The sequence below is a fragment of the Lepidochelys kempii genome, chromosome 7 (assembly GCF_965140285.1).
Source record: "Lepidochelys kempii isolate rLepKem1 chromosome 7, rLepKem1.hap1, whole genome shotgun sequence".
Classification (NCBI taxonomy): Eukaryota; Metazoa; Chordata; order Testudines; family Cheloniidae; genus Lepidochelys; species Lepidochelys kempii.
In genome coordinates, this window is record NC_136386.1 from 125272385 (window position 1) to 125297624 (window position 25240).

A 25240-nucleotide genomic window follows, 5' to 3' on the forward strand; every position below is an offset into this window, starting at 1 on the left:
TCTGGAAGCTCCTTCTCTGGAGGCTTTCAAAAGGAGGCTGGATAGCCATCTGGCTTGGGTGGTTTAGACACAGTAAATCCTGCATCTTGCCAGAGGTTAGATGAGGTGAACCTTGTGGTCCCTTCTAATCCTATTATTCTATGATTCTATAAATTAAACACAAAAAATATTAAGCTATACATGTTTGCTGTCAAGTTTTAAAGAAAACTCAAACTACTGAACTGGTGGAAATCACTTGCTAAGCACCCAGAACCAGAGTTTGTTGAAGTGCTAAACCAGCTGTTGACAACAGTAGACAGGCGGAATCTCCATCCTTAGAGATTTTTAAGTCCTGGCTTTATAAAGTCCTGGCTGGGATGATTTAGTTGGGGTTGGTCCTGCTTTGAGCAGAGGGTTGGACTAGATGACCTCCTGAGGTCTCTTCCAACCCTAATCTTCTAAGATTCTATGAACAGTAGCCTCTCCTGCAGGTGCAGAGGGAATATTTTCTTCATGTCTGTTTATTCACCTAGTTCAGCTCACTGACTAGTTTATTCAAAGTTACAAAACCAATTGGAAGCTGAAAAAGCAGGAAAGCTTATTCGCCTCTTCCAGTCTGAATAAAAACTAGGCATGAGGATGAGATCTACTAGTTCTAAATTCTTGAAGCACATGGTGACCCGAAACAAATTAGTTCAATTAATTAACTACAGATGATACTGCCTTTGTTTAATACATCTGTTAGTTTTAAATGAAAAATATGTTTTGATGAGAAAAGAGTTTATGTATCCAGCACATTTAAGGTAGTTTATGTAATAAAAAACTAAAATGCTGGTTTTGCACATTTTAAATTGCATTTGAAATTCCATCTCAGTCAAGCTCAACACAAATCACAAGTAAAAAAATTAATCTCATAAAGAAAAACACCATTAACCATTTTCTAACATAATTTAAAAAAATATTAAAAAGAAGAATCAAAGAAATGTAAATTAAGCTATAGGATTGCTTATATAAATGTGTCTAGACATAATGTATCCTCCTGGAAAGCAAAAAGAAGCACCACATTTAGTGCAAAGGTTATATTTAGTTGTAAATCAATGTGTTTTAATGCTCAACCAATGAGAATCAACCTTTCTTTAGGAAAATGACTAAAAAGCACAAAATACAATTAAATTTGATGATTTAAAAGAAGTTTTTTTGCTTCCTGATTTAAACCATAATTGAAAGTTAGTGCTTTAAATCATATTGATTTAAATCTATTAACCCTAGTTAATGTAATTAAAAATGATATGATACATACACACAAGGGGAACAAATTCAGGTTGCACAGGCAACCTTAATTCTGCCATCTTCTAACTTTTGAGTGCTTGACTTTGCAAACTTAACACTCTTTTAAATTTAATTTTTTTAAATAGCAGGAATTCCACAATGTGGAACCATATTGTCACCCTCCACTCCCTGTGGTTTATCAGCAGGGCTGGGATATTTAGATCCACAGCACAGAGTTTTACCACATGAGCTAATGGAGTAAACTGGTAGCAGTAGTAGGCTATTAACCTCTATGCGAACCAGCCAATGGCAGAGGATAAGACAAACACTTTGCCAGTAGGTTTCACAGCTATCTGCTGACAATAGAGGAGTACAGAGACTCAGGAATACTGAGCTCAGTCCTGGAAAGGAGTGCACGCCAGTGATTGCAGACCCTTCTGTCCATGTGATTGGAATAATAGAGACTTGCTGGGGCAGTTCACATGCCTGGAGCACTGTCATGGATGGGTATAAACTGTTCAGGAAGGACAGGCAGGGGAGGAAAGGTGGGTGAGTTGCACTGTATGTAAGGGAGCAGTAGGATTGCTCAGTGCTCCAGTGTGAAACTGGAGAAAAGCCTGTTGAGAGTCTTTGGGATAAGTTTAGAGGCGAGAGCGACAAGGGTGATGTCATGGTGGGAGTCTGCTATAGACCACCAGACGAGGAGGAGGAGGTAGAAGAGGCTTTCTTCGGACAACTAACAGAAGTTTTCAGATCACAGACCTTGGTTCTCATGGGGGACTTCAATCACCCTGACATCTGCTGGGAGAGCAATACAGCAGTGCACAGACAATCCAGGAAGTTTTTGGAGAGTGTTGGGGACAATTTCCTGGTGCAAGTGCTGGAGGAACCAACTAGGGGCCGTGCTCCTCTTGACCTGCTGTTCAGAAACAGGGATGAATTGGTAGGGGAAGTAGAAGTGTGTGGCAACTTAGGCAGCAGTGACCATGAGATGGTTGAGTTCAGGATCCTCACAAAAGGAAGAAAGGAAAGGAAAGCAGCAGAACACGGACTCTGGACTTCAGAAAAGCAGACTTTGACTCCCTCAGGGAACTGATGGGCAGGATCTCCTGGGAGGCTGATATGAGGGGGAAAGGAGTCCAGGAGAGCTGGCTGTATTTTAAAGAAGCCTTATTGAGGGCACAGGAACAAACCATTCTGATGTGCAGAAAGAATAGCAAATATAACAAACAACCAGCTTGTCTTAACAGAGAAATCTTCGATGATCTTAAACACAAAAAGGAAATTTACAAGAAGTGGAAACTCGGACAGATGACTAGCAAGGAGTATAAACATATTGCTCAAGCATGCAGGGGTGTAATCAGGAGGACCAAAGCACAATTGGAGTTGCAGCTAGAAAGGGATGTGAAGGGGAACAAGAAGGGTTGCACCCTAAGAAAGTTCATGGATGACACTAAGCTGCAGGGAGAGGTAGATACACTGGAGGGTAGGGATAGGGTCCAGAGGGACCTAGACAAATTGGAAGATTGGGCCAAAAGAAATCTGATGAGGTTCAACAAGGACAAGTGCAGAGTCCTGCACTTAGGATGGAAGAATCCCATGCACCGCTACAGACTAGGGACCGAATGGCTCGGCAGCTGTTCTGCAGAAAAGGACCTAGGGGTGACAGTGGACGAGAAGCTGGATAGGAGTCAGCAGTGTGCCCTTGTTGCCAAGAAGGCCAATGGCATTTTGGGCTGTATAAGTAGGGGCATTGCCAGCAGATCAAAGGACGTGATCGTTCCCCTCTATTCGGCACTGGTGAGGCCACATCTGGAGTATTGTGTCCAGTTTTGGGCCCCACACTACAGAAAGGATGTGGACAAATTGGAGAGAGTCCAGCAGAGGGCAACGAAAACGATCAGGGGGCTGGGGCACATGACTTATGAGGCGAGGCTGAGGGAACTGGGCTTGTTTAGTCTGCAGAAGAGAAGAGTGAGGGGGGATTTGATACCTGCCTTCAACTACCTGAAAGGGGGTTCCAAAGAGGATGGAGCTCTGCTGTTCTCAGTGGTAGCAGATGACAGAACGAGGAGCAATGGTCTCAAGTTGCAGTGGGGGAGGTTTAGGTTGGATATTAGGAAAAAGTATTTCATTAGGAGGGTGGTGAAACACTGGAATGGGTTACCTAGGGAGGTGGTGGAATCTCCTTCCTTAGAGGTTTTTAAGGCCAGGCTTGACAAAGCCCTGGCCGGAATGATTTAGTTGGGGCTGGTCCTGCTTTGAGCAGGGGTTGGACTAGATGCCCCCTGAGGTCCCTTCCCACCCTGATCATCTATGAGTCTATGTCTGCTGTGATGCTGGCACACCAGGCCTCATGCCAAGGCCCCAGGCCTCACTCAACACTGACAAATGCGTGTCTGGAAACCAGTCTGACTCACCTGTGTGTTGGAAGTGTTAAAATAGATATCAGAGCTGAAGAATGTGTTTATGGAATGCTAGTAGGATGCTGCAGGTACTGTATTAATCCTACTTATAATGTCTGTCTCCCACACTGTAAGATAAGGTTTAATTGTTTGCTCTGTAACTGTAAAAATGTTTGGTAAGACTGTAAATCCGCCCCAGTCAGGGGAGAAGCACTACCAAGTGTGACATAATCCCTCTTGTGGTGAACGAGTATCTCCTCCCCAAGCAAAGAAGGACTACAGACATCAGACAAGCCACTGTGGACAAAAGACTTTTTTGACTGCTTCCCCCACAGCCTGGAGAGGGTACGTGCCCAAGCCCTTGTGCCATCACAGCTCGAATGCTGGGGGAAGGGAATAAAAATGTCTGTTAAAAATTTATTATTCCTATGCTGCTGAACTCTGAGGGGCGAGGATTACTAAACATAAGCCAGGAGTCCCCAGCCGTTTTGCCTGGGTTAGCCCTAAGGGATAGACAGAATCTGCTCACTATAGAAGTTTTTATGATCTTCTGAAACCTAACTCCTTTGTGTGTGTTACCTGCTTTAACCTAGTTAATCAACCTTTACTTTGTTACAGGATTGGCTACAAGCATTGTCCTTGGTTTGAGATCTGAGTACAATTGACCTGGGGTAAGAGACGTGTCCTTTGGGACTGGCGGTAATCCTGACACTGTTGTGATTTTTGGTGTAAAGTGACCGTCTATCACATAGTCCAGCTTGCCTGGGTGGCAAGTAGGCGGAGTGCCTAAGGGACTGTCTGTGACTCCGTGGTCAGACTGTTATAATGCTTTAGGAGTTCACACTTTTGTGACTGGGTTGGTGACAGCTAATTATAGACCATATGAGCAGTTTGGGGTTTGTGCCCTGCTCCTTGTCAGTCTGCCCTGAGGTTGGCATTCATGGTGATGAGGCACTGCAGACTGCGTGACAGCCACATGCCCCCAGCTCTGATCCTCATACCCTTCATTTCCTACCTGCTCCCTTCCCCTCCCATACTGCTATGCCTCAGCTCCCGCCCTCCCCCTCTGCTCCTATCCATCTCCTCCATCATCCCACTCTTCTGCCCCCCAGGCTCCTACCTCTCGGCTCCTATCTGTACCCCCTCTCCCTCCTCTGCCCCATGGTTCCTGCCCCTCTGCTTCCATCTGCCCCTCCCAACTGCACAGTTCTTGCCCGCATTTGATCCTAACCACCCCCCCCCCACATGCCAGCTCCTCGTCCCTCTGCATTCCAGGTGGGGGTTCCTCCTTCTCTCCCTGATTCTTGGGCACCAGCAAGGGGGCATTGAGAGCTCACCATTTCTCATGACCAGCACAGTAGTGTCCCCTGGCAGCAATTGCTTGGGAAATCCTGTGCAGCCCCTGAAGCCCTCAGCTGGAGCATGCTCAGTGCAGACAGACTCTTTAGAGAGTTGAGCTGCCAAACTCTAACAAGTCTCTACTGAGCATGTGTGAACTGAGGTTTTTCAATGAGGCATAACTCAGCCAGATTTTAGCAGATTTTCCATGGGAATGGCAAAGGTGCTTCCCTGCCAAATTTCAAAACCCTGCTCCAAAGCATGTAGGTGTAACAGTGTCTCAATTAAATGTCTGTAAGATTTTTTTTTAACATGGCCAAACAATGTATTTTCATATAACCTCATTCCGACAAATGGCTGAATAATTTTAAAATAGCTTCCAAACAACTTCTGCCTGTGGCAGCCACCCCAAATGGTGAAAATTTGGCAAAGTTATAAGCACCTAAAACCCGGGTCTTATAATGGAGTAATGAGCAGCCTTAACTATAGGTTGTTGTTACCTTCACCCCTTACATTAGTATGGACATTTTATACAACACCTTTCACCCCAAACACTCCCAATGTTCAAGAGGATGATTATTCTTGGTGACCCTTCTGCCTTAATGGTATGTTAGAACTATCATCAGGCCTCATCTCTTGAGGAGTAGTGCTCTGTATTAAGGAATAACCGTCTTCCTGGTTTCTGTGCTGTGTGGCTCAGAGCACCAAACAAGCCTTGACTGCTCTAGAATGGACTCACCAGTATAAGAAGACCAGCAAACCCTTCAAGGGGAGATGCAGCTGTACCCAGTGCAACAGTTCTTTTGCCAGTAGAATGTATTCTAGTTCCCCAAACAAAATAAGTATATCAGCAAGATAACTTTTTGCCTGTATAACCTTGTCTACCCTGGGGCTTTTGCAGATACAGCCGTGTCAGTTAGGGGCAGTGATTTTTCCTCATTTTAAACTGACAGCAAAGTCAGCAAAACATTTCAGTGTAGACCAGGCTTCGGTGTTACACTGAAAAAACAAACAGTCACATTCCACAGTTCCTGGAGAGAGAACAACCATCCTATCCATTAGCAAACTGCTATTCCCTCCAAGCAGGAAGAGTTTGATACTTGAGCACTGGACCAGCCAGAAAACACAGGTAGCTGCAGATAACCTAACCAACCCTAGGATGTCACTCTTCCACCACACAAATGCTGCTGAAAGACTAGGGATATCAGTAAAAACCTAATTCCACAGAAGGAAGTTCAGAGACAAGTAGCTAAATTCATTTTGAGAAGTACATGTTGATATTTATACATTAGTGAACCTGCAATCTGTCCTGTGGGTGTGACGTCATGGAGCTGCTATGTAATAATCTAAGCATACTGATATGTAACTTAGTTATTGAGATAGACTGTATAACATATACTGGGGGAAGGGGTATGGTTATCATATGCCCTTAATGCTTCAGTTCAATGGGGACTGTGCAAAGTGACACAATGACTGTCCCAATGAGAATATCCAGGCACACACTTGAAAGACAATGGGGAAAACTCTTCACTTTGAAAAGGAGTACTTGTGGCACCTTAGAGACTAACCAATTTATTAGAGCATAAGCTTTCGTGAGCTACAGCTCACTTCATCAGATGCATATCGTGGAAACTGCAGCAGACTTTATATATACACAGAGAATATGAACCAATACCTCCTCCCACCCCACTGTCCTGCTGGTAATAGCTTATCTAAAGTGATCATCAGGTGGGCCATTTCCAGCACAAATCCAGGTTTTCTCACCCTCCACCCCTCCACACAAATTCACTCTCCTGCTGGTGATAGCCCATCCAAAGTGACAACTCTTTACACAATGTGCATGACAATCAAGTTGGGCTATTTCCTGCACAAATCCAGGTTTTCTCACATCCCCCCACCCCCATACACACACAAACTCACTCTCCTGCTGGCTGTCTCCAATAAACTGCAACACTTCAATCTCTCTGGTCACGCGATTACGGATATGAAAGTTGCTATTTTACAACAAAAAATCTTCAAATCCAGACTCCAGCGAGAAACTGCTGAATTGGAATTCATTTGCAAATTGGATACAATTAATTTAGGCTTGAATAGAGACTGGGAGTGGCTTAGTCATTATGCAAGGTAGCCTATTTCCCCTTGTTTTTTCCTACCCCCCCTCCCCCGACGTTCTTGTTAAACCCTGGATTTGTGCTGGAAATGGCCCACCTTGATTATCATACACAATGTAAGGAGAGTGGTCACTTTGGATAAGCTATTACCAGCAGGAGAGTGAGTTTGTGTGTGTGTGGGGGGTGGGTGTGTGTGAGAAAACCTGGATTTGTGCTGGAAACGGCCCACCTTGATTATCATACACATTGTAAGGAGAGTGATCACTTTAGATAAGCTATTACCAGCAGGAGAGTGGGGTGGGGGGAGGTATTTTTTCATGCTTTGTGTGTATATAATAAGATCTTCTAAACTTTCCACAGTATGCATCCGATGAAGTGAGCTGTCGCTCACGAAAGCTCATGCTCAAATAAATTGGTTAGTCTCTAAGGTGTCACAAGTCCTCCTTTTCTTTTATCAGATCAAAGGACTGCAAACATTTAAAAGGTGACAGGATGCCTGTGAATGGGGGTGGCGGGTACTCAAAGGACTGGTCAGGGCAGGGGGAAGAGTACTGCTTTGTGAGTCAAGGGAAGATACTGTCACCCAAGCACAGAGACTTTGCAGAGGAGTCCATAGACCCAGATTCCAAGGCCAGAAATGACCACTGTGATCAGCTGGTCTGACGTCGTGCATTGCACAGGCCAGAGAACTTCCCCCAAAATAATTATTAGAGCAGAGCTTTAAAAAAAAATCCAATCTTGGATTTACAAATTGTCAGTGATGGAGACCCCACCGTGACCCTTGGCAAATTGTTCCAAGGGTTAATTACGCTCACGGTTAACAATTTACACCTTATTTCTAGTCTGAATTTGTCTAGCTTCAATTTCCAGCCACTGGATCATGTCACACCTATCTCTGCTAAACTGAAGAGCCAATTATTAAATATGTGTTTCCTGATAGGTACTTCTAGACTGTAATCAAGTAACCCCATAACCGTTGCTCTTTTAAGATACACAGATTGAGCTCTTTGAGTTTATCACTATCAGACAGGTTTTCTAAACCATTTTTGTGGCTCTTCTCTGCCCCCTCTCCAATTTATCAACTTCCTTCTTGAGCTGTGAGCACCAGAACTGGCAAAGGATTCCAGCACTGGCCACACCAGTGCCACATACTGAGGTAAAAGAACCTCTCTGCTCTACTTGAGATTCCCCTGTTCATGCAGCCCAGGATGGCATTAGATCTTCTGGCCACAGCATCACACTGGGAGCTGACGTTCAGCTGATTATCCACTATGATCCCAAAATCTTTGTCAGAGTCCCTGCTTCCCAGGACAGAGTCCCCCGTCCTGTAAGTACGGCCCTGCGTCAGTGGTTCTCAACCCGCAGCACAATCAGCACCGGCCCATGTGACATCCTCAGGGCCATACAGGTAGTATATATATTCTGTGGATGCAGCCCATATAACACAGAGAGAGCTGCATATGTAGCCCAGGGTGGTAAACAGGTTGAGAACCACTGGCCTACATTCTTTGCTCCTAGATGCATACATTTACATTTAGCCATATTACAATGCCTATTGTTTGCTTGCACCCAGCTCACAGAGGTAAAATGACCTCCGTAGTCCTATTCTCCTGTTTATGCATCCCAGGATGGCATTAGCTTGTTTGGCCACAGGTAGCTCATGTTTAGCTGATTACCACCGTGACCCCCAAATCTTTTTCAGAGTCACAGTTTCCCAGGACAGAGTCCCCTATTCTGTAAGTACGGCCTACATTCTTTGCTCCTAGATGCATACATTTACATTTAGCCATATTGAAACGCAGATTGTCTGTTTGCACCCAGTTTACCAAGCAATCCAGATCATTCTGAATCAGTGACCTGTGCTCTTCATTACTTACCCCTCCCACAATTTTTGTGTTATCTGCAAGCTGTATCAGTGATAATATTATGTTTCTGTCCATGTCACAGAGAAACATGTTAAATAGCATATGGCTAAGAACCAATTCCTGCAGGACCCCAATGAAAGGAAACATACACTCAATGATGATCCCCCAAGATGATGAGAGTTTTAGCTGCATGGGTGGAGAGAAAAGGCCAGATCCTAGAAATACGCAGGAAGAATCTGTATAGTATGTCATCACTATTACCTTTATTAACCAAACTTGTAATCTCATCAAAAAAAGACAGCAACTTAGTTTGACAGGATCTATTTTCTATAAACTCATGTTGATTGACGTTAATTATATGTTCTTTAATTCTTCATTAATTGAGTCCTGTATCAGCTGCTCAATTATCTTGTCCAGAATCAATGTCAGACTGAAAGGGCTTTAATTACCCAGGTCATCCTGTTTACCCTTTTAAAATATTGGAACATTAGCTTTCTTCCTGTCTTCTGGAACTTCCCAGGATTCCAAGATTTATTGAAAATCAACATTAATGGTCCAGCGAGCTCCTTGGCCAGCTCTTTGAATACTCTTGGAGGTAAATTACCTGGACCTGCTGGTTTAAAAATGTCTAACTTTAGTAGCACCTGTGTAACATCCTCCTGAGATGCTAGTGGAATGGCCAGGGTGTTACCCTCAGATGTTGAGACTACGTCATCGGGTTTTTTCCCCAGACACAGAACAGAAATATTTATTGAACACTTCTTGTTTTTCTGCATTATTGTTGAGAATTCCACAATTTCCATACAGTAAACTTAGGAAACACTCCAGTGACCACAGAACCCCACAGCCCATCTCTTCAACAACAGGGGCTGCCGCAAGCACATCACCCTGGCCTCTCTGCTCTCTCCACGGGCTACGATACGTTCAAAGGGAGGATAGAGATGGGGAGCGGGAAGCAGGGCTAGCCTTCTCACAGCACGCCTGCCGCACGTGGAGGGCGGGTGGGGGGTCCCAGTTCCATGAACGGATGGGTGTCCCGACCTTGAGACTGGCGTCCATTGTCTGCTTTGTGTGCTGTGCTTCAAGCAGAAGCCAGGAGCGTTCAGAGGCCTATGTGACATCGCGCTATGAGCCACAGGAGCCAGATGCGCTCCAGGAACACGTGTGGCTACAACAGAGGTACACGTGCTTTACCATTAGCAATCCAGAGTGACGCTGAAGAGTCGGCACTCCTGCCAGCTTGGCGAGGCCTGCGACCCTGAGTCTTCGAGCGGCTGCCAGAGCACTTGGGAATTCCAGAGCCCATGGACGCCTTTGGGCAGTGTCGACAGTGCAGCTCTATTGCCTACTTCTTTCCCAGCACTCAAGGGTGCGTCGGCCACGCATTACTCCATGTGCCAAAGCCTGAGCTGCTATTAAAATCTACATGAATTCCTTACAATCCCACAACTTTTTCCCAAGCAAAGAACTCTGCCGTTCTGGGATTCCTAGTCCTGTGAGCTCAGTAGGTAGCTAACATGTCTGTTCTCCAACAGCTCAGGCTCCATGAATGGGCTAATTAACACCTCATCAAACTGGACTGTTTGTTGTGCCTGCAGAAATTCCCTCTTGCACCTGTGCACTCACAAGTCTCCACTGCTAGTCTCCTGCACAGCCGGCAGCAGCCAGGAAGCTAAAGAAGCAATGTCTCATCTCCCTGCAATCTGTTCTTGGTCATCTTAAATCCAAGTATCAGTTCTTGTCTCCCAGTGTGAGCACACGGCTCACTGCGCAGTTAACACCGACACTCCCCTGACGCTGGCCAGGCATTTCACCTCTCACTGTGTGCCCTCACCCTTAACATGGGCAGTGATCCTCCCTCCCTCCCTCCCAGGGCCTGTGAGGAATCAACAACTAGCTTGGAGCTGTACAGAGCCTAGGTCTGAGTTTCAGGTTGGGCTCTTTGCTGGGCACAGAATGCCTTTGTCGCGGCACCTTGCCCAGCATTGTCAGCACTGAGAAATTATAACCAATAATCAGAATCACAAAGCTCCCTGTGGACCAGAGCCTGCTGGTTTCCTCCAGCCTCACTGTGCTCCAGCAGTGTGAGAACAGCCTAGGCTGAGGGTGAGACAGGCATGACTGTCACCCCCATTCTGCATCCCAGCCCTTCCAGCAGTGTCACCAGTGAAGTGTTCACTTGAGCTCCAAGACAAATCCAGGAACAGCAGCAATCTGCCCATCCCTGATCCCCCTCCAGAACAGCCAGGACCCGTTAGCCATCTCTGGGCCCACTCATCCCGGGAGAGGGGTGCCGTGCTCAGTAGTCACAGAGGGCCCTTGATGCTAGAGACAGAGCCTCTCTTATTCCGGATACGTCTACACTTGGAGTTGGGAGTGTGAGTCTCAGCTCAAGACACACTCCTGTTAACTCTAACCTAGCTAGTGTGCCGAGGGTGGGAGTGGCGGGAGGGACTATGGGTCAGAGGCCACAGGGACACACTCAGGGCAGCCAGCGCCTCTAGCCACAGTGGCACGAGCAGCATACTCATGTCCAGCACAGAGCTGGCATGGGTATGCCTGCTCCAGCCCGGCCTCACCCCCAGCTCCAGTGCTGACACGGGTCCCCTCAATGCCAGGTCCATGGGCCTCTTCAGCACCCTTCCTGCGCTCCCTGTCTGGAGAGCTCAGACACTTAAAGGCACAGCTCCCGCACCCGGGGGGAGGCGACCATGAGTTTACACCTTTTCATTCCCTGGATGCTGGGGCTGGCCAGGACCCAGGTCAGCTCTGGACACAACTTAGAGCAGCCTCATGCCTTGGCCCCTTGGTTCCTAGACACAGCCACTAGGTCAGAACCTTGGAGTGGGGGTGGCAGAGACACACGGAGGCAGTGGAATCTCAGGGGGCTGCTTAAGGCAGCTCTACGGCTCCTCTGTGCTGCTGGAACAGAGCTGAGGATCTGGTCGGAGCTCTCTCCTTGGTGCACCAGGGATTATGTTCGTGTGCTGTTTATTGTCTATGGCAGATTATTCGTGCAGCTGTTAATGAAGTCTGGACCTAACTCCGCTCCCAGCGGAGTCCACTAGCAACCTCCCCTTGCCCAGCCCCCATACTGCAGCTTTTGTTCACAGTCCTTCAGGGAACTGCTGCCACAGAACAATGGTCCTGTTCAGCACGATGCAAATTCCTTTTCGCTGGAAGCTCCTGCATCTCCCATGTTTCTGTGGCTGTCCTGTGTCTTCTCCAGCTGTTGGTGTCCATCACCGCCTCGTCTCCTCTTCTGCTATCCCCTTCCACTATGGCTGCTCCCTTCTCTCTGGCCTGCCTCACTTCTAGTCCCGGCAGAACCTCGCTGCCCCCTTCCTCATACATATGAAGACGTGAGACGACAGCACGCATGCCCGTCAGCACCTCCACTGGCTCCTGGACACCCTTCGGCAGCTCCCGGGAGTTCAGAGCTGAAATGCAGAGGATGGCTAATGCCATCCAGGAATCTCTGATTCTGAGAGGTGCCAGCGGGACTTGGCTGTTTGGTGCCTTTTAACGGCACAGCCAGTCTGCCAGAGGATCTTCTTCTCCAAGATGAGGGGAGGGACCTTCCCCAGCCCTGGCCTCTGCTTCAGAAGTGGAAAGCAGGGATTTAGCCCTTCTGCTGTAGCTCAGGGAAATCATGTAAGTGGCTTAGGGTCATAGTCAAAGCAAACGATTATTAGCAAGAACTCTGACAATGACTGGAGCACTGTCCCCAGCTCTACACCTTGCCTGTGCTCTGGACGGAGCAAGCAGAGCGCTTGGCACAAGGCAAAGTCTGGCAGCACGCTAACCGACATGTGCCAGGCCCCTCCTCCCTGCGCTGATCTGAATGGCAGGATGAGGAGACAGGACACTCCAAACAGAGCAGGAAAGCAGCATCTCTCTGAAACATGCTTCTCCTGTCCTCTGAAGAGACTGAGATGAGGCACACTCCCTGCTTACTGTTGCACTTACTGTCTAATTATTACCACCATTGTTATTATCATCTCTCTAGCTCTTGTGTTAGAAGGTTCCAGTCAGGCTCAAGGCCCCTGGTTCTTGGTTCGGCATAAACATATCGGAGGCAGAATCCCTGTCTGAGGAGCTCCTTCCCTAAACGGACTGTGTGTGGATGACAGTGTCATAGCATGGAGGCACAACACTCAGAGTTAAGAATGGGCGTATCTGTACGCGCCCGGCTCTGCTCCCCGTGGATTCTGGGCCACCATGCCCCCACTCCAGACGTTCTTTACCACGCGGGGACCCTTGGCCTCCTTCGCGCCATTACACGGAGTGACAAACAGCAGTGCACCAAGCTTGCCCAGCAAGAGACTCAGTGCATCTGCAGGGGTGGGACTTGGACTTGTTTGGCCTCCATCAGCCTTGGTGAGGGGAGATTTGAGGACCTGGGATCTAACCCGCATCACTTACCCCTCCAGGAGAGTGATGACGTTCTTTCTGGGCCGCCCAATGTTGGGCCCATAGAGGCTGGCTCTGGTGTAGGTGCGGATAAGCTGCAGCAGGCTCTTCAGCTGGATATAGTCCTTCCCCAGCTGACTGCCATTCACGGTACGGCCAGTCAATGTCCGATAGTTGTTGGGTTCTGGGAAAATAAACATCAACAAGCCCGCTCAGCCCTTCTGGAGAAGGTCACCCAGCTCATGCACCCCACCCAACAAAGAGCCACAGCAGGGGACCTCCCGGCTGTTTATACTGCAGCACCTAGCTGGCAGAGCCCACTAGTGTAAACACAGGCGAGGTCTCTACTGAAAACACCCCAGGGCCACAGCCCCAGCTCTGCAGGGCTTCGGTGCAGACACTTCCCACAGCACTGGGTGGGAGCTCCAGTCCATGCAGGTAACCCACCTCCCCGAGAGGCAGGATTCTGTCCATCTCGTGCTGTCTACACCAGGGCTTAGCTTGGCTTAACAATGTCTCTCCGGGGGCTCAGGGATTTTCACAGCCCTGGGAGAAGCTACGCTGACATACCTTTTCAGTGCAGACCCGCCCACAGCGTATGCTGACAGAAGGAGATTTTCTATGCTGGAGGAACACCACCATCCAAACGACATTAGCTATGGCCAGGGCTACACTTAAATATGAGGTCGACCCAGCTATGTTACTCAGGAGTGTGAAAAAGCCACTCTCCTGAGCAGTGCCGCTAAGCCGACCTAACCACCATACAGACAGCACGAGGGCACCCTCGCCACTGCCCCTCGGCAAGGTGGATTCACTCCAGCAATGGAAACCCTCCCCGCACGCTAGCGAGTGGTTTAAGTCAGTGGTTCTCAAGCAGGGTACATGTACCCCTGGGGTATACAGAGCTCTTCCAGGGGGCACATCAACTCAGCTAGAGATTTGCCTAGTTTTACAGCAGGCTACATCAAGCACTAGCAGAGTCCGTACAAACTGAGGCTTCATGCAGACCAGGACTGGTTCATTCTGCCCCATACACTGTACGCTGACATGTACCTACAGTGTTTCTAATCCAGTTGATTTATTTTACAATGATATGGTAAAAAGGAGAACCTAAGCCGCTCTTCAGTACCAGTGTGCTAGGACACGTCTGCATTTTTATGCCTGATTTTGGAAGCAAATCATTTTTGAGTGAGGTGAAAATTGGGGGGTACTCAAGACAAATCAGCCTCCTAAAAGGGTACAGTACAGAAACTCCTCACTTAACATCCTAGTTATGTTCTTGAAAAATGCAACTTTAAGTGAAACAATGTTAAGTGAATCCAATTTCCCCATAAGAATTAATGTAAATGTGGGGGGGTTAGGTTCCAGGGAAATTTTTTTCACGAGACAAAAGACATTATATACATATACAGTATAAGTTTTAAATAATTTTAAAGAAACAATTTAATACTGTACTTACCAATGATGATTGTGAAGCTTGGTGGAGGCAGGGGCGTAGCAGGGTGGGGGCATGAGGCCTTGCCCCGCTCTGCCTGTCTGGCATTCCAGCCGGGGAGCAGGCAAGCCCCTGTGCCCCGACTCCGCTCCCTGGCAGGAGCACTGGGCAGTCAGAACAGGGGAGCCAAACAACGTTATAAGGGAACATTGCAGGACTTTAAAGGAGCATGTTCTCTAATGGCGTAGCGACCTAAGAACGTTTACTGGGACGACGTTAAGTGAGGAGCTGCTGCAGTCTGGAAAGGCTGAGAGCCCCTGGTTTAAGTGTGGACGTAGACGGTGCCAACAGAAGCACTCTGGTATCACCGGGGTTGTATCAGAACTGCTGTGTCGCTGGTGGGTGCGGGTTTCACGCCCTGTCCGACACAGCTCGGCCAGCGTCAGTTTTAAATGTGGAGCAGGCCAGAGAGGCAGGAGGGATATAGGAATAAATGGGTGCTGTGAGCTCCCCTCGCCGCCCTTCCCCAGCCTGGGGTTCAATCTGCAGGTTTTCCTGAACTGGGAAGAAGGCGGAGAGGTGGCCTTACTACTCCTTTCCACCCTGGCAACCTGGGGCCAGCTGAGGGCTAATGGGCACAGGGGCTGGAACTGGGGGTGCCGGAGTGGCTTCCATTAGATACAGGATTTACAGTTTGGTTCAATGGCTCTCGGCACCCCCACTGTACACATTATTCCAGCGCCCCTGTTTCCTTCGCTGCGTCTCCTGTAGCTAGTTATCGCAACTGTCCTTTCTGCCCCGCCGGCCCACGCCGTGGCTTGTCTGCACTCCCATGGCACACCCCGCTGTGACAGGCAGTGAGCTGTGTGGAAGCGTTTCTGATCGTGAAATACCAGCAGACAGGAGCGTTCAGACAGGAGCCCATTACACGGACGTTACAGAGATGCCCTTCTGAAGCTAGCTGGGTCTCCAACAGTGCGCACTTCCTCACAGCAGGGTCCTTTCAGTCCCCTCTGAATGGCTAAGGGCAAAGCGTCCTGCAAGTGTTCGGTACGAAGGGGGAACTGACCCTTCCCTTCCTGCCACAGCGAGCGACACTCTGAGGAGCTGCAGGCGAGCTGGCCAGACACACTCACCGTTGCCTAGCTCCCAGGAGATGTTGTATTTCTTGCTGGCACTGTACTTCAGCAGGCTGAGTGCATTGGAGCTGTTCCAGGAGTTATTTGGATTTCGGCGCAGGGCATTCAGCGCAAAGATCAGGTGGAGGCCAGAGCAGTCGGCGAAGTTATAGAGTTTGTCTAGAGACCTGGCTGGGAAGAAACGAAAACCAGCTTGTAACTCAAATGAAAGAAAAGTACCAGGCGTTCCAGACCCTCTGCTCCTGTCCGTCAGCTCTGCCTCTGATGTCAAATGCTGACCTGTGGCACCTCGTAGTGAGCTGAAGTGGCCTCCCACTGAGCCAGAGCAGGAGAAACCATGCTCAGAGCCCAGGTGGGCAGAGCCAGGCCATGCCCGCCCCTCCCTCAGGAAGCTAAGAGGCGAGACAGGAAGTGTAAAGGATGGGTCCTCGAGCTCAGCTGGGCTGCAGCTGCTGGAGGAGATGGATGCCTTCTGCCTGCTCCCGAGGCTGGACCGAAGGGGAGCCCCGCCAAGCTGAGGACTGGCCAGAGCTGCTGGAGCTGCCAGCTGACCCATACACTGAGGAGTCGCTTGGCCTGCCGCTGGCTACCTACCCTGGGGAGATGGAGGACCCACAGATCCGGGGGCACCGCGCGGCGAGGGTACAAAGTGGGCCAAGGACAGTCGACTCCAGTCCGGCGGCGTTGCTGCCTGAAACCCGGTCAGCGTGTTGCAGCTGGATTCCCTGCTGACCCAGTGCGACGCACTCTGCCACTGTTAGGGCTGGGCTGGGACCCAGTGCAGTAGGGTGGGTCCGGGTGACCCACTGCCGGGCCACCCCTGGGGTGGCAGCCACCTCACCTTGGGCCAGGAGGCCTGTGTTACTCTACTGTCCGCCAGAACTAGGATGCTAGACCCTGACTGCTCTGTGCTGCCAAGGGCCTGGGCCCCTAGACTGTTCACTGCTCTGCCCTGCCTGCGGGATGAGCACCTAGACTGCTTTGTGCGCTACCCAGCCTGCGCTTCCTAGACTGTTTGGTGCTTTTCCCTGCCCAAGAGCCTGAGCCCCTAAACCTTTACTGCTCTGCGCTGCCCAAGGGCCAGAGCACACAGACTACCTAGAGCCTGTGTGACATTATTGACTTGAACTGGGACCATATAGAACATGATTGCAACCAAGGTCCTGGAGTGGCACCAAATCTTGTATAAAGGGGGTCAAATGAGGTGTCTAAGACGAGGTTATGGTTTGCTGGTTAGGATTATGCGATCTGTTTGCGTGTATCATTTTTGTATTTAAAGTTATAAGTTTTGGCTCTGTACTGTCTGTTTTTCAAACTTATGCTCTGCTTCTGGGGGACACCCCAGACAAGTTGGTGTCAGCTCTGCCTGGCCAGCTTGATGGCCCATTAAGGACCATCAGCTACACAACTGACCCATTGAGAGAAGGCAGACATGCCTTGCGACTCAGCAAGGTGTGCAGGGACCTGCCTATGGACAGAACTCTGAGGTGTTTCCAGGCCGTGGGATGGGCAGCTTGTCCTTGGGACAAAGAAAGCAGAGACCACATGGCAAGAGACTATAAAAACCTGCTGCAGCTCCTCCATCTTGTCTTCAATCCTGCTTCTGACCTCTGGAGGGACTTTGCTACAAACGGAAACTCTACACAAAGGTCTGATGACCCACCCCAGCTGGGGATGTTCTCCAGAGACTTGATTTGAACCTGCAGCTTATTCCATCATTGCAACAAGCCTGAACCAAGAACTTTGCCATTGCTGTGTGTCATTGATTCCATTTAACCAATTCTAGCTCTCATCTCTATCTTTTTCCTTTTATGAATAAACCTTTAGATTTTAGATGCTAAAGGATTGGCAACAGCGTGATTGGTGGGTAAGATCTGATTTGTATATTGACCTGGGTCTGGGGCTTGGTCCTTTGGGATCGAGAGAACCTTTTCTCTTTTACTGGGGTATTGGTTTTCATAACCATCTGTCCCCATAATGAGGTGGCACTGGTGGAGATACTGGGAAACTGGAGTGTCTAAGGGGATTGCTTGTGTGACTTGTGGTTAGCCAGTGGGGTGAAACCAAAGTCTGCTCTGTTTGGCTGGTTTGGTTTGCCTTGGTGTGCATAGAAACCCCAGCCTTGGGCTGTAACTGCCCTGTTCTAAGCAATTTGTCCTGAATTGGCACTCTCCTGTTGGGTCCCTCCAGAACCAGCATCGTTATAGCCTGCCTGGCCTGAAAGCCAGAGCCCCTTCAGGCTGTGAGTCCACTCCACCCTGCCACCAGAGCCCTAGATCCTCACACCAGACTTTGCTTATTCCCTGCCCACGGATGTAGTGAGCCAGAGTGGGAGGAACCACCACGAACCCGCTACACACCTACAATCAGGTAAATGCATGTGACCTTTTAAACTGGGCAAAACTCCTCCTAGACCCTGAAGTCTGGGCACGCTTCACAATTGCATCGAACCAAGGACCATGCCTGGGGAGTCGCTGCACCTAGACCACCAGATAGAGAGGTGGCTTCAAAAGCAGCCATTATTGGCCAGGATGCTGCAACCTTTCCTCTGCGATGCACCTCCCCATGCTTTGCCCAGCTGGGTCGTACCCAGGCTCGGCTCCTGCACACACTGCACTGGGGCTGCCTTGGAAAGCAACAGAAAACTTCAGCTGACACAAAATGCAGCCGCTCCCCTCCCAGGTTGAATGAGCTTCTGCCAGGTGTTCACTCTGGGAGCCTCTCAAAGGCATGGCTCCAGTCTTTCAAACACCACCTCAGAGCCGGCGCTAGGCGTAAGCAGACTCAACAACTATTGAGGGCCCCAAGCAGCTCAAGGCCCCCCCCCATTAATTATTAGTATGTGTTTGGGGGTGGGGAGAAATATTCCTGCTACGGCCTCCAATGGGCTAGCCCTGGCATTGCCCCAGCCCTGGCACTGCCCCAAATGCTCTGCCACCTGGCTGCCTGGGGGAATGGCTGAGGACAGGTCTGTTTTGGTTTTAAGTTTAACACTAATGTGGTTCTCTGTGGTTCAAACGTCTGAGTTCAGGCTTCCGAAGTGCCGTGCTCCAGCGCAGAGAACCCTGTTGCACTCCCCTAGCCAAGTTAGTAAGAGAATCCCGCATACAGCTACTTCCATCCCCCGTCAACTCTCCCGCCCCACCCCACTCACAAGTGCTATGGGTCATATTGGGTGACACCACCCTACCTCCAGACAATCAACAACAACTAAACAGTCTGACCAGGGCTGACCGGGAACGCTGTCATTCATTCTTCAGGTTTGATATGTTGTTCTCCTAGACAATGTTCGTAGTCACCAAACAGTGTGTTTCTTTGAGGGTGTGAAATTTCATGGCCGTGTTCTACAAACATGTTTGGAAAAAGAGGGATACCCCGCCTGAAATCTGTAAAAAAAGATTTGTTTCCAGCCTGTAGCTTAGGGACAGAAATTCCAGCACATGGGCACTGCAGGGACACCAGGCATGCTGAGAACTATCACTCCTGGTACCTTCCCCTCAAAATAGTCACGTGCAAACCGATTTAGAAGACCACAAAGGTCCCACTGAAAAGACAATCCTGGTGTAACCTTCATTTTGGAACCACGATCATGGTCTTCATAATAAAACAAACGTTGCTAGAAGAGACATGATGAAGCATATCCATGGTATGAGGGATGCCACACCCAGAAGCCACAGTGCTGGGGGCAGGGCTTAATTTGTAATTAAAGAGGTGCCGGGACTCAAGCAATTAGGTGCTGGGGCTCAAGCAATTTTTTTTACTTTCATAGCTGATGTGCCAGAGCACAGGTGCCAGGACTGTGGACTGCCAAGCCCAGAGGTGCCAGCCAGGGCTCAGCCCTGGCAAGAATTAAGCTGAAACACAGAATGTGCAGCGCAGGCCATTCAGGTTGGCACCTCCTGCAATACTGTGCCCCAAAGACTGTGCTCTGGGTCAGACTGGGTGACACAAGCCTTCACCACCCTGCCGTGCTGCGTTGGAGAGGAAGGCGATCTGCTTTCCTCATCTAAAACCGGGGTCTCCTCACACCAGAGGGCGCCAGCAGCCCCGTCTGGGCTCTGGCAGCACAGAGCCTGCTGTCAGAGGCTTTGGGATTTTCTGTGTATAGTTCCTCGAATCGATACCCTTCTCCGAGTAGCTTCTAAGTGATGGTGAGTGCATGACGGATTGTCTCGGAGCAGCCTCTTCCTTCAGCCCCTCCTTCACCATTTCTGCACACAGGCCACCGCTTTCTCAGGAGTCCTACACCTACTAAATCTGACACAGACAACCATAAATCTGAGACACTGAAAAACATCCTGCAAGCAGGGCCTGCTGTCCCATCTCGCACAGAACGGGATGGGGGCAGGGAACTGGAGAAAACAGCCACAGCCACAGAGGAGAAAAGAGGTCAGCAGATGCTAAATAGACACAGGCTGCAGCATGTTTGTTCTGTGGAAATATTTATGGAGCAAACTGCTTCCTCGCTTCCCTGGGGTGAATTTACCGTCCTCCTCAGGTCGTCGTTCGTGGGCGCATGGCAAGCACAGCAATTTTGGTGCATGTGAAAGTTGCAAACTGGGCAGAGGACAAGCCAGCAGCCGAGCACCGCTCTCAGCCGCATGCCGCTTGCTCTGTGCATGTTGTTTGTGTGTTCACGGTATCCAAGTGTGGCTGTGAAATACTTTGACGGAAGTCCTGGGAAGTTTTTCCCAGCTAATTACATCCTCATTCTCTCCACACTCTGTGCTTTCTAGGGTGAGGTGTAGGGCTGGGGGGAGACACACGGGCAAGTTTTAAGTGGAATCAGGTGCTGCTATCCCTGCAGGGAAGTCTGGAGAATGTCAGAGCCCTTCGAGTAACAGGTACTGGCAGACACACATGGAGCACTTCCCACAGAGCCTAGCCGCCTCGCCAACACTCCAGCGCTCACTCGCATTTTCCTCTTGTGTCTATTTTAATTGGGCCATTTACTGGGTTCTTTCTCTTTGGAAAGTTATCAGCTAAGTGCTAGGATTTGGTGCAGGCTGTTCTGTGAATGTGCAGGGAGCAGGAGCGACCATTTCCTCTTGCCTCCCCCACAGCCTGACAGAAAGCATATCATCTCTGAAAAGCCCTCGGATGCCAAGGCGCGCAGGGTAGGGAAATGCGAGGCCTGGAGAACAGCCCCCAAGGCTCCCCCCTAACATACGCTCAGAACCACAGAGTAAAAGGAACGTTAAAGAGGAAGGCACCAGGAAGGAGTCATGTGCTTTTAAGATGCAGAGAGCTGGAACAATTGTGCAGGAGCCGGAGGGATGGCTGGCCGCGAGGGGCTGGCTGGGGAGCTGGGAACCATGTTCAGGGGTCAGAAGATCCCACCTGTGAGTGCACAGGCACCAGGAGAATTAATGTAACCATGGAGATCACTATTGTGTTTCCTGGGTATGAAATGAGTGAGGGAAAGAAGCCTGAAGGTGCACTGAGAAGCCTGAGGACTCCAGCAGACAGCCCTCTGCTCTGGACCCTCGTTCCCGCACTGATGATGTAATGCTAAAGTTGGCTAAAGCAGCCTACAGAGAAACGCTAAAACTCCAGCTTCATTCATTATCAGCACGCTGCACCCATTGCGTGTGCTGGGAAGAATGAATTCTTCACCTGCCACAATGGGTCAGTTGAATTGGAAATAGACACAATCCATTTCCTGTTATTTGGGAGACTCTTTGAGTTACTAGAACCTGGTCCCTGGAACAAGGGATGGAATTTTATAATCTAGTTCTTTTTCATTTTGATCCCACCTCCTGGTTCTGCCCTCCCCCGCTCAAGTCCCCATGCCCATGTGCAGAGCTGCATGCCACCCCGCCTCCAACCTCCAAATGTATGTCCATCAGTTTACCGACCCCCTCGGCCTCCTGCAGCTCCCTCCCTCCACCTATGCCTGGAGCCCATTGTGGGTCAATTTACATTTCTAAACATTTTAAAATTGTGTAAAGCTCTGATCAGTAGAGGTGTGAAAACCAGTCACTCTCAACAAGAACAGGTCACACACACCGTGGGAGAGGTCCTCCTATCTCTGTGGTTCATCCACCTCCTGAGAGGTGGCAGCTAGGTCAACCAAAGAATCCTTCTGTCCAGCTAGCGCTGTCTCCACAGGGGGTTAGGCCAGCATGGCTCTATCTCTCAGGGCCGCGGATGTGTCACACCCCTGAGTCGGAGATATTCTGGTGTAAGTTTTCAGGGTAGACCAGCCCCTTGTGAATCCTCAAGAAGCAAAAAGGGCTGTTACTTAGATGGGGAAACTTAGGTGTCCTTCCCAAATATGTATTTATTGTGAATTATGGTGTATAATTTTGAAAATGTTTAAATTCACAAAACCCCAGCTGAGCATTCTATTGCCATGCATATTTTTATTGCCATAAAATGCCCGCCAGGCTGGCTGAAGAGTGTTTGACAGACACAGTGGCAATAAAAGAGCACCCAAGCTGGCTATCATATCACTGTGCCCTGCTACTTCTCAGTGTTTCCATCAGATTTTCAAGATTAGAAGTTAACTAAGAAAACAATGGGCAATATTTTTCTGATTTCCTCCTCTGAGCTCGACGAACGAAGAATATAAGGAGGGGGATTGAGTCTAGGCCTCCTGGCAATTAGCCAGCCGAATGCCCAGCTATCCACTGTGCCAACTTGTGAATGTGAGCTCTGCTTGTTAATTTATTTCCTCAAAGCTGATACCCTGCAGCTGCAGGAGTTCATTCTGGAAGATCACAGATGGAATATCTGCCCACAAACTGCCACTAGCTTCTCAGCATTGCAGCGGGAAAGAGAGCCCTGACTAAAGCTCAACTAGCTTATTGGCTGAGCCTCTTGGCCACGTTGGATGCCTGTGCTGTCTCCTGCCAAGTTTCCTGATCATTACCTTTCTATGAGGTCATACGCCAGCTCTGCACGATATTGAGAAGCAAGCGACTAGCAAACAGGGCAAACCAAGATGGAGCCCCAGGTTCTGACATTAGAAATGGACAAGACTCTGCTGAGTACACATTTCCCATCAAACTGTAGGGGTTACATGCAGTGTTCCCTCTAATTTTTTAATGTCCATGTGCGGAATGAATTTTGTTGTGTGTGACACATCACCTTCATAGTGGTGCATATAACAAAATGCATGTGGTGGGGCGGGTGCCAAGGGGTTCAGAGTGTGGGAGGGGGCTCAGGGCTGGGGTAGAGGGTTGGGGTGTGTGGGGAGTGTGCAGGCTCTGGGGTGAGGCCAGGGATGAGGGGGTTGGGGTGCGGAAGGGGGGTCAAGGCTGGGGCAGAGGGTTGGGGTGGTACAGGCTCTGGGGTGGGGCTGGGGATGAGGGGTTTGGGGTGCAGGCTCCCCCAGGGCTGTGGTGGGGAGAGAGGACTCCCCCCACTCCTCTCTCACTGCAGCAGCTTGAGGCCGGGGGAGAGGTGCTGCTCCCCGGCCAAGGCAGCTCCAGCGGACCTGGGTCGGGGGAGGGGCTCCTCTCCCGGGGCCGTGGCAAGTCCGGGGCAGGTCCGTGCTGGGGCCGGCGGGGAGGGGCACCTCTCCCCGCCGCGGCAGGTCCGTGCTGTGGGAGAGGCATCTCTCCCCGCAGCAGTCCTGAGCCCCTGCACAGGGCTTAATAGGCAGCTGCCCGGCTGCGCAGCTTAGAGGGATCTAAGGTTACCTGTTCTTATTTTTTATGTTGAATCTGAACAAAAGAGGAGGTATCGTGGGCCACTCCAGCTACGCAGAGGGTGCTCTCCAAAGAAGACTGTTTATGGGCACGGGATGGCCCGGGAATCCTCCAGGGAGCTCTCCAGGAAGCTTTCATGGAGGTACTCTGCAATCCTTTGCAGAAGGTTTCTGGGAAGGGCTGCCTTATTTCATTCACCACAGTAGGACACTTTCCCATGCCACTCCACTATTAACTCTTCTGGCATCATAGAATATCAGGGTTGGAAGGGACCTCAGGAGGTCATCTACTCCAACCCCCTGCTCAAAAAGCAGGACCAATCCCCAATTTTTGCCCCATATCCCTAAATGGCCCCCTCAAGGATTGAACTCACAACCCTGGGTTTAGCAGGCCAATGCTCAAACCACTGAACTATCCCCCCCCCCCCCCCCACAACATTGCAGCATAAGGACCAGGTCTGTACCCAGATGCTTGCAGCATCTGCTCCCTTGCTGCCTCTGTTACCTTCAGGAGAGTGATATCACACAGGGTACCTATGGGAAATGAGGGAAGTTTTCAGTGCTAGCCCTTAAACCGCAAACAATTCAACAAATAATCTGCTCTGTTTGGTGAAATCTGGGTCACACAACCACGCTTTCCCAAACATAGAATCATAGGACAAGGGACCTTGAGAGGTCGCCTAGTCCAATCCCCTGCACTCAAGGCAGGACTAAGTATTATCTAGACCATCCCTAACAGGTGTTTGTCCAACCTGCTCTTAAAAATCCCCAATGATGGAGATTCCACAACCTCCCTGGGCAATTTATCCCAGTGCTTAACCACCCTGACAGTTAGAAATTTTTTCCTAATGTCCAACCTAAACTGCCCTTGCTGCAATTTAAGCCCATTGCTTCTTGTCCTATCCTCAGAGGTCAAGAACAACAGTTCTTCTCCCTCCTCCTTGTAACAACCTTTTATGTACTTGAAAACTGTTATGTCCCCTCTCAGTCTTCTCTTCTTCAGACTAAACAAACCCAATTTTTTCAATCTTACCTCATAGGTCACGTTTTCTAGACCTTTCATCATTTTTGTTGCTCTTCTCTGGACTTTCTCCAATTTGTCCACATCCTTCCTGAAATGTGATGCCCAGAACTGGACACAATACTCAATACTGAAGCCTAATCAGCGTGGAGTAGAGCGGAAGAATTACTTTTCGTGTCTTGCTTACAACACTCCCGCTAATACATCCCAGAACAATGTTCGCTTTTTTTGCAACAGCGTTACACTGTTGACTCATATTTAGCTTGTGATCCACTATGACCCCCATATTCCTTCCTAAGTGGAGTACTTTGCATTTGTCCTTATTGAATTTCACTCTATTTATTTCAGACCATTTCTCCACTTTGTCCAATGGTTGTGGTTGGAAGGGATCACCATGTATTGCAAACAGCATTGGAAAGGGGGGGAGGGGTGTGGCAGCAGGGGGCGGCTTTCTGTTTGTCTCCCTTCCCCCGACCCAGTGTCACTTTTGTAAAAAACAAACTATTTGGGGGGCTTTCCACTGGTGCCTGTCCTCCAGCACCATCCAGGTTGCTAGGGGACAGGGGATTTTTCTCAAGTTCCAACCTGTGATTCCAAGGATGTCTTCACAA

General features: G+C 49.4%; 1 protein-coding gene across 1 annotated transcript in view; it reads right to left on the reverse strand.

The window, feature by feature from the left end:
* Positions 1-25240, reverse strand: part of HPSE2 (heparanase 2 (inactive)) — a 272331-nt gene that overhangs the window by 83457 nt on the left and 163634 nt on the right. The window contains exons 4-5 of the mRNA XM_073354666.1: positions 15952-16125; positions 13393-13564 (exon numbers count right to left, since the gene is read on the reverse strand). Of these exons, the coding sequence (XP_073210767.1) occupies positions 13393-13564; positions 15952-16125 (346 nt within the window). The remainder of the gene's footprint in view (positions 1-13392; positions 13565-15951; positions 16126-25240) is intronic.